Here is a 9,293-nt window from a genome sequence, read left to right as displayed (position 1 = left end):
GCGTCACTGGCGCGCCGGCGGTGGCTCGGAGTCCTGCCTGTTCGGCGTGGGGCGGCGGCGGCGGTGGCATGGAGGGGCATCGCGGCGCCGGGGGCGCGGGCCGGGTGCTGGGCCGCCTGCTGGAGGCGGTGCTGGGGAGTCGCGGCGAGGCCAACGCCGTGTTCGACATCCTGGCGGCGCTGCAGGCGCGTCCCGGTGTAGACAGGGTCCACGGGCCGTTGGGGGATTGGGGTCTGCGGGGGATCGCGGGCTGCAGGTCCCGGCGTTGGAGGCCTGGCAGCGGTTGTGATCGGACGTCGGGGGGGGTGCGTCAGTTCTGGTGGGGCTCGAATCCGGAGCGCAGCCTAAAGCGGGTATTTCTCGGGCCTGGCAGGGCTCTGTGACTGGTGGGTCTTCCTGGGGATTTGACGGAGATGGGGATCGAGGGTCAGGTTTGGAGGTGTGTGAGGTCACGCCAGGGCCAAGGTTGGGTAAGAGGGCTGGAAGTCTTGAGGGGGGAAGGGAGCAGGGGTGGGTCCAAGGGCAGGTGGTCACGGTCTGGCCTCTCCCTGCAGTCTGAAGACCCGGAGGAGATCCAGGAAGCGGTCCGCATATGCAGCCGCCTCTTCGGGGCTTTGCTGGAGCGGGGAGACCTGTTTGTGGGCCGACTGCCCTCTGAGGAGGCGGTCATGACAGGTGAGAGTTCGAGAGGATCCTCTGCCCATACAGAGGGTCAGAGGGAGGCTGTGCCAACACGGGAGGGGCACCCCAAAGCCCTGTTTAAGACCTGGTGGGAAGGCAAACCAGGACAACTGCGGCAAAGGGATTATTCTGCCAAGGTTGTGGGGGAGGGGGTGTGGGTACCAAGGCAGTAGTCCTGACAACCAAAAAAAAAAACCATACCCATTGTCATCGAATTGATTCTGAGTCATAGCGATCTGTCGGACACAGTAAAACTGCCCCATAGAGTCTCCCAGGAGCCACTGGTGGATTCAAACTGCTGACCTTTCAGTTAGCAGCTGAGCTCTTAACCAGGGCTCCAGTGGTCCTGCAGCCAGGTGTAAATGAACATTTTGGAAGGTGTGCTTTCTTCTTCTAATTTGTACCACTTGTGTGACTTGGGAAACCTTAGTGGCGTAGTAGTTAAGAGCTGCGGCTGCTGACCAAAAAGGTTGGCAGTTCGAATCCACCAGGCACAACTTGGAGACCCTATGGAGCAGCTCTACTCTCTTTTATAGGGTTGCTGTGAGTAGAAGGTAACTCCACGGCTATGAGCTTGCTTTTTTTTTTTTTCTTAACAGGACGATATTATTTAATATTGATTTTGTACCACTTAAAGTTGGGGCTACACATCCCAGTTCTTGGGACATCTATATCTTGGGGTGCAATGAGGGGTGGGGAAATTTGCCCTGGGGAGCTTGGCTAGGACAGTCCCAGTGTAGGAGCTGCTCTCCCCCTCGCAGGGCTGGGGTAGCTATTGGCAATGGCTGGTCTTGCCCCAGGTTTGAGGCCACAGTGACCTTTCCACTCGTTTCCTAGGCTGAGCTTGTAGAGGCCCGGGGTGGCGGGGGGGCAGTGGCGTGGATGGGCCTGCTTGGCACGTTGGCCTTAGGCAGCTAAACACATGCCACACCTGCAGGGTCCCAGGGAGCCACACGCAAGTACAAGGTGTGGATGCGGCACCGCTACCGCAGCTGCTGCAACCGCCTGGGCGAGCTTCTGGCCCACCCCTCCTTCCAGGTCAAGGTGAGTCTCTGGGCCACTGGGCTCCACACCACAGAGGCCGGGCCTGTGGGGTGGGGACCCTAATCCCATGGTGCCTTTTCAAAGCATCCACCATTCCTTTGGTTGGTGTTCTGGCGGGGAGCCAGGTGGCCTGTCTTGACTCTCATAGAAGTGTCACGGGCAGGCATAAATGCAGAAACGTGGTGTGTGGAGGTGGCCAGCCCTCGTCCATGGCTAGTGGGAGAAGATCAGAGTTGATAGTCGTTCACAGTGGCTGAATGTAGGTTTGCATCCTCACTCTGCCACTTCCCAACCTTGACCTGGGGCAAATGCCTCACCTTCCTCATCTCCACTGTGCGCCACGAGTCCTGCCCAGCTGAGCCACATGAAAGCCAATGGCACTTGTATATGTGTGGTGTTCACACAGCATATTAGTCACTGCCACGTCTGCTGCTGTACAGGTCAGGGTGTTCACATAGAGCCTGTACCGGGCCGTGTTCTGCAGCGAGAGGAGCAGGCTAGCTAGTATTTTTCAATTTTATTTAGAAGTAGTTTACGTGCCGTTATAATCTACTCATGCAGAAAGTACGGTTCAACATCTTAAGTTCCTCAACAAGTGTACTGTTTTACGTCCCCACCAACAGTGAACAAAACTCCCTATCTCTTCGTGTTCTCATCAACACTTGTCAATGTCTTTTTTGCAATAGCCAATCCACCACCTTTAAAGGGTTAGAGAAACATCACACAAAAATCCTGATTTTCAGTTTCTCGTGAAAGAAAGCAGGCGCCGTCAACGCCAGGCCTGCTTCTGTGCATGACGGTGATCAGCTAGAGAGAGAAGCATGTGTCCCTTTAGATGGGCACATCTTGTCCAGTTTGCCACACTCCCTACCACTCCCTGTCACCTCGCACATGCTTGGACTGTGAAAGCCTGAACTTTGCAACCCTGGCGTTAGATCTGGAGGACAGACCAGGGTACCCACTGTCTGCTGGGCCCCTGCTCTGTGCCAGATGCCGTGATGGTTGGCCTCTCACGCCTGCAGGAGAGGGTCAGGTGGCCCCCAGGCCAGGCCCTGTTCTGAACACTGTGCGTGTGCTAACTTTACAAAGTAGATGTTGTCAGCACTGTTTTATAGACAAGGGCACTGGGGCACAGGTGGCAGGATCTGCTGTTGTCCTTGCCTGGTGGTCAGTGGAGCGAGGATTTTCACTACCACCACGCTCCACACCTCCTGACCCAACTCTGGGCCTGCTCGTGAGGGCACCCTGGCCAGGACTGGCCCTCAGGCCTGGTTTGCAGGGGCATGTGATGTGCCGTTGGGATCACTGTGGCCAATTCACCCCTTTCCTCCCAGGAGGTGGCCCTTGGTACACTCATGAAGTTTGTGCAGTTAGAAGGTTCACACCCCCTGGAGAAACCCAAGTGGGAGGGCAACTATCTGTTCCCTCGTGAACTTTTCAAGGTGAGGGGCTATGGTGGGGAGGGGGCTAGGTGGACCTGACAGCTCACCCTTTCTGTTGGATGCTCCACCCACCCCACTGCCGTGGGGGTGCACTCACTCCTGTCCCCGCACCAGCTGGTGATGGAAGGCCTGCTCTCAGTGGAGGAGGACCGCGCCCTGCTCCTCTCCCAGTTCCAGGAGTACCTGGAGTACGACGATGTCCGCTACCACACAATGCAAGAGGCCACAGGGGCCGTGGCCAGGGCGACTGATGGACGAGCCGAGGTGAGCCAGCTGATGTCTCCTGAGGGTGGACAGCGGGGCGGGCGGTCTCCAGGTGCTCACCCAGGCTACCGTAGGTGCCTCTCGCCTTCTGGAACAATGCCTTCACGCTGTTGTCTGCCGTGAGCCTGCCTTGCCGGGAGGGTGGCACCCCTAGCTACTATGTGAAGTATGCTGGTAAGCAGCTGGGGGGAAGGGGCGTCCTGGGTCCCCATCCCAGGGATCAGCTAGGAGAAGGGGCATTCTGCATCCCTCACCCTCACCCCTCCTTGCAGAGCCGTCAGACAAGTGGAAGGTGGCACATCTGAAGGTGAGATGCTCCCACGCACAGGCGGCCTCCACAGGCACACCTGAACACAGTGCCTGCTTGGCAGGATCTGCTCTCCTGGGGCCTGGGTCAGGGCCCAACCCAGAAAGGCACCGCGTCCCCGTGTTCCAGGATGGAAGTGGCCCTCCAGATGGTGCCAGGCACACCGAGCCTGGGTGGAGGGCTGAGGGAGCTGCGTCTGGGCAGGCTGCTCGGGGCATGCTGGCAACCTCACAGCAGGAGTCAGGGTCTAGGAGGTACCTCACCAAGGTCTCCATGACCTGGGTCTCCCGCAGATGGTTTAACCGAGGCACCAAGGCTTCCAGGCACTTCAAGAAAAAGGGGCTTCCTTCTGCCCATCTCACTGAGAGCCTCACTGACTGTGGGAGGTCCTGGAGCTGCAGGCTGGGTGTGAGCTCCTGAGGGCAGAGGAAAGGCCCAGATAGCGGGAAGGGGTGCTGGCGTTTATCCCACCAGGAGCGCAGGGCTAGGAAGTCAGCCAGCTGTGTCCAGGTGAGGTGGGCAGGGTATCCTCACGCCACCTCCCCCCCCCCAACCTTGCGGAGTGTAGGGCTAAGGAGTCAGCCAGCTGTGTCCAGGTGAGGGGGTGCGGTGAGGGACGTCCTCACTGCACCCCGTCCCCTGCAGGAGCACAGGAAAGCCTTCCAGCTCATGTGGCTCAGCTTCCTAAAGCACAAGGTAGGCTCGGGCCTGGGGGGCTTGGGGAAGCTGGGTGAGCACTGGGCGTCCTGGGTGGGCGAGGGGCAGGGCGGATGGCGTTCAGCCTGCCTGGGGGAGGCTGGGTGGGCACTGGGCGTCCTGGGTGAGTGAGGGGCAGGGCGGATGGCGTTCAGCCTGCCTGGAGGAGGCTGGGTGGGCACTGGGCGTCCTGGGTGCGTGAGAGGCAGGGCGGATGGCGTTCAGCCTGCCTGGGGGAGGCTGGGTGGGCACTGGGCGTCCTGGGTGCGTGAGGGGCAGGGTGGATGGCGTTTAGCCTGCCTGTAGGAGGCTGGGTGGGCACTGGGCGTCCTGGGTGCGCGAGGGGCAGAGCGGATGGCATTTAGCCTGCCTGGGGGAGGCTGCGTGGGCACTGGGCGTCCTGGGTGCGCGAGGGGCAGGGCGGATGGTGTTTAGCCTGCCTGGGGGAGGCTGCGTGGGCACTGGGCGTCCTGGGTGCGCGAGGGGCAGGGTGGATGGCGTTTAGCCTGCCTGGGGGAGGCTGGGTGGGCACTGGGCATCCTGGGTGCGCGTGGGGCAGGGCGGATGGCGTTTAGCCTGCCTGTGCCCTCAGCTGCCTGTCAGCCTCTACAAGAAGGTGTTGGTGATCATGCGTGACTCCATCCTGCCACACTTGGCGCAGCCCACGCTCATGATGGATTTCCTCACCAGCGCCTACGATATCGGTGAGTGACCTGTGCAGGGGATGGGGGGCCAGGGCAGGCTTACCCCATGGACTGCTGCTCAGTGCGGGGTGCCGGAGCATTCCCAGATGGCGCTGCCCAAGTCCTGAGGGGCAGCAAGTCAGGGTTTGTGTTTCTGCAGGGGGTGCCATCAGCCTCTTGGCCCTGAACGGACTTTTCGTCCTGATCCATCAGCACAACCTGTAAGTGGCCGGTGCAGCTTCTCTGTTCCCTGTACACTGTGTTCCTCTCTCCCTGGGGAGCCTTCAGGGGAAATATGGGGTTGGTCAGAAAAAGGACAGGAACAAGCAGAACCATAGTTGTGGGGGTCGGCAGTCCCCCGGGCCCGCCTCCTCACGACGCCTTGTCCCCAGGGAGTATCCTGATTTCTACCGGAAGCTCTACAGTCTTCTGGAGCCATCTGTCTTCCACGTCAAATACCGAGCCCGCTTTTTCCACCTGGCAGACCTATTCTTGTCTTCTTCGTGAGCATCAGCCTGGGGACGCCCTAGGGGGCAGGCTGTTGGGTGGGTGTCCCTGGCTGTCCTTCAGGGAGCTGTAGGGACAGGAAGAGGGCGATCCCACAGGCACAGGGACCCAGGAGAGGCAGCATAGGACCCTGTGCAGGAGCGTCTTCGCCCTTCAGGCCCATCCCCATTGCACCTTGGGGTGGGACAGGGCTGGTGTGCAGGGTCTTGGGCCTCACACCCTCCCCCCCACCAGCCACCTTCCTGCCTATCTGGTGGCCGCCTTTGCCAAGCGCCTGTCCCGCCTGGCGCTCACAGCACCCCCCGAGGCCCTACTCATGGTCCTGCCCTTCATCTGCAACCTGCTGCGCCGGCACCCCGCCTGCCGCGTCCTCATACACCGCCCCCAGGACCCTGGTGAGTGGGGACAATGGGCAGGAAGGGCAAGGATTTGGGTGTGGGCCGGCACGACCAGGTGTGGACCTTATCCCCAGAGCTGGACATGGACCCCTATGACCCCGGAGAGCAGGATCCTGCCAGGAGCCATGCCCTCGAGAGCTCACTGTGGGAGCTACAGGTGAGGCCCCACAGCTTTTTCCTCACTTCCCCAGCACCCAGCCGGCCCCCACTCTATCCTGCCCTGGTTCCCAGAATGCTGTCCCTTAACGCCACCACCACCTAGCTGAAGATGCAGTGATCCCTGAGCACCTGCTTTCTCATCCCTCACCTTTCTGGGGCAGATGAGGCCCTGAGGGGACAGTCCAGGCACTCACCAGTCCCCCGCCCCCAGGCTCTGCAGAAGCACTACCACCCTGAGGTATCCAAGGCTGCTAGTGTCATCAACCAGGTGCTGTGTGTCCCTGAGACCAGCATCGCCCCACTGCTGGAGCTCACGCCCTATGAAGTGAGGGGTGCAGGGGCTGTGGGGAGTGGGCTGAGGGGGTGCAGGGGGAGTGGGGAGTGGGCTGAGGGGGCGCAGGGGGCTGTGGGGAGAGTGCTGAGGGGGCACAGGGGCTGTGGGTAGTGGGGAGTGGGCACGGAGCTGTGGGGAGAGGGCTGAGGGGGCACAGGGGCTGTGGGGAGTGGGCTGAGGGGACGCAAGGGGAGTGGGGAGTGGGCTGAGGGGGCACAGGGGGCTGTGGGTAGTGGGGAGTGGGCACAGAGCTGTGGGGAGAGGGCTGAGGGGGCGCAGGGGCTGTGGGGAGTGGGCTGAGGGGACACGGGGCTGTGGGGAGTGGGCTGAGGGGGTGCAGGAGCTGTGGGGAGTCGGCTGAGGGGACACGGGGCTGTGGGGAGTGGGCTGAGGGGGCGCAGGGGCTGTGGGGAGTGGGCTGAGGGGACACGGGGCTGTGGGGAGTGGGCTGAGGGGGCGCAGGGGCTGTGGGGAGTGGGCCGAGGGGACACGGGGCTGTGGGGAGTGGGCCGAGGGGGCGCAGGAGCTGTGGGCTGAAGGGGAGAGGATGCAGAAGCAGCATAGGGACCCAGGATGCCTGGGAACCAACCGTGTGCCCTCCAGGTCTTCGAGCGTGACCTGAAGAAGAAGGTTCCGGAGCCAGTACCACTGGAGTTCATCCCACCGGCGGGCCTGCTGGGCCGCCAGGAGGACCTCTGTGCCCAGTACTTCTCACTCAGCTGACTCCTACCCCCAAAATAAATGGTTTTCTAGAACTGTGACTCTGGGGGCGGGGGGTGGGCAATAGGGGGCTGGCCCTTGCCTGCGCCTCCCCCAGGGGCCACATGGTTCTCCTTCCTGGGACAGACCTGCCCTTGGCACACCTGGAGCCTCTTCCCTCAGATGTGCCCTGGGGTGTGGCATGGAGGGGTTGTCCCTGCCTGGGGATCCGTGAAGGTTCACCTCGGCTGAGGGAGGCCATGGGGTGTGGCCAGTTGTCAGCTCAGCGTGTTCTCTGCCACCGTCAGAGGCAATAAGTGTGTCCGTTTCTGTGAGGGCCTCCCACTCTTACCAGGTTGTCTGGCTTTGCACAGCAGCATCCCTCAGGCTCCTTTTCAAAATCTGGTTACGTAAAGACAAGAGTCAAACAGGTGAACAATGGAGCCGCAGGCTCCATAGATGGTGACAGAGATCAGGTGTGGGGGTCAGGTAGACGATGATAGAGATCAGGTGTGGGGGTGCCAGGTAGACGGTGATAGAGACCAGGTGTGGGGGCGCCTGGTAGACAGTGATAGAGATCAGGTGTGGGGGTGCCAGGTAGACGGTGATAGAGATCAGGTGTGGGGGTCAGGTAGACGATGATAGAGATCAGGTGTGGGGGCGCCTGGTAGACAGTGATAGAGATCAGGTGTGGGGGTGCCTGGTAGCCAGTGATAGAGATCAGGTGTGGGGGCACCAGGTAGATGGTGATAGAGATCAGGTGTGTGGGTGCCAGGTAGACGGTGACAGAGATGAGGTGTGGGTGGGCACCACAGAACAGGGAAGGGCCCTGGGGGTCCCTCGGAGGTGTCTGCCCCCCCAGGACTGCTGGGTGGCCTTGCAGCCCCACCCCACCTCCCACCAGAGAAGAGCCAGGGCTGAGTGCTCACTGCATCTCAGGATGTTCTCCGACCATGGATCCTGACAGTTCCGACACTGTTTGGGTCCTGGGAGATGCTCCATGGGCCGACGACCCTTTGTGGTTTGGCAGGACTCTGAGCAAGGTGTCAGAGTGGGGTAGCAACCAGAGGTCTCCCAGGACCACCCCCCACACCCGTTTTGGGGGTACCTGGTTGACCCACCCCAGATGGTTTCATTCTTTCCTATGCTGTATTGACACCTGGCCCTGGCAGCCTTTTCCTCAGAGGCTTCCGTTATATGGGCCCCTCCCTGGCCACCCCGTGTACAGTGGGCCTTGCCACCCGTGAGCGTGCACACACTTTCACACAGCTGCTGGTTCACACTCACCTTCACAGCTCGCGCGCACGGTGTGGCGCCGTCTGCCTGGGGGTGGGCCACCTAAACCTCATGGGTCACCGTGTGTAGACGCCCCCCTTGAGGATGCAGGTCACTCAAGGCCAGGAGTGTCCCGTCTTGCTCGTGGCCGTCCCCAGCGCCCAGGAGCTGGCACCAAGGAGACCCCTGAGGGTCGGGGGTGGGGGAAGAGCAGGCAGCGTCCTGAGTGTGTGCAGCCGCCAGGGGCCGCTGCAGCCTGGCCAGCCTTTCCTGAGGGAGTCAGGACCAGAGAGTGGAAACCAGTCTCTGAGTTGGGAAGCCTCCATGTTGTGTGGTGCAGGTGTCCTCGGTCCAGCAGGATTCCACACCGCGGCCCCTGAGGGTCTCCAGCCGCGTGGCCAGGCCGCTGCCCACCTCTTGGCATCTGCGCCTCTATCACCCAAGGCCGCCGTGGCCCTTGGACGAGGGTGTGGGGTCTGAGGCTGGGGGCTCGCTGTGAGGAGGGGCAGCCAGACGCCAGGTCTCCCGCAGGCACCACCCCCGGGCCCCATGCCCATCTCGGCCCTTCTGGGAGGGAGACCTCCCCAAACCCTCTGGGGGCCCCAGGGATCTGCTCCCTGGCTGTGTGCAGATCGATATACCTCCCCCTACATAGGCCCCCAGACAACCCCGGGGGGACTGAACCCCACCCCTGCCCTGGCAAAAGGAGAGCTCAGGGGAGTTAACTCTCCTGATGGGGATGCTGGGGAAGGTTCTATTTCCTGCCCACAACGGACTGTGGAAGATTGGGTACCCACTACCACT

General features: G+C 61.5%; 1 protein-coding gene across 5 annotated transcripts; it reads left to right on the top strand.

Moving 5' to 3' along the window:
• Positions 1-68: 68 nt before the first annotated feature.
• On the top strand, positions 69-7,270 carry NOC4L (nucleolar complex associated 4 homolog). Of its 5 annotated transcripts, none has more exons than XM_064271998.1 (15): positions 69-185; positions 555-675; positions 1,619-1,725; positions 3,060-3,167; positions 3,282-3,431; positions 3,506-3,605; positions 3,704-3,738; positions 4,384-4,434; positions 5,027-5,138; positions 5,278-5,338; positions 5,510-5,620; positions 5,859-6,019; positions 6,097-6,179; positions 6,393-6,506; positions 7,119-7,270. In XM_064271998.1, exons 1-15 carry the CDS (start codon positions 69-71, stop codon positions 7,236-7,238), a joined length of 1,551 nt encoding a protein of 516 aa, XP_064128068.1. In that variant the 3' UTR covers positions 7,239-7,270. The 5 variants fall into 5 exon arrangements, with proteins under 5 accessions (XP_064128068.1, XP_064128069.1, XP_064128070.1 ...); XM_064272002.1 differs by lacking the exon at positions 69-185 and adding an exon at positions 284-305; XM_064271999.1 differs by lacking the exon at positions 5,510-5,620.
• The last annotated feature ends 2,023 nt before the right edge of the window (positions 7,271-9,293 follow it).

The sequence above is a fragment of the Loxodonta africana genome, chromosome 19 (assembly GCF_030014295.1).
Source record: "Loxodonta africana isolate mLoxAfr1 chromosome 19, mLoxAfr1.hap2, whole genome shotgun sequence".
Lineage (NCBI taxonomy): Eukaryota > Metazoa > Chordata > Mammalia > Proboscidea > Elephantidae > Loxodonta > Loxodonta africana.
This window is presented reverse-complemented; position numbering and strand designations above follow the sequence as displayed.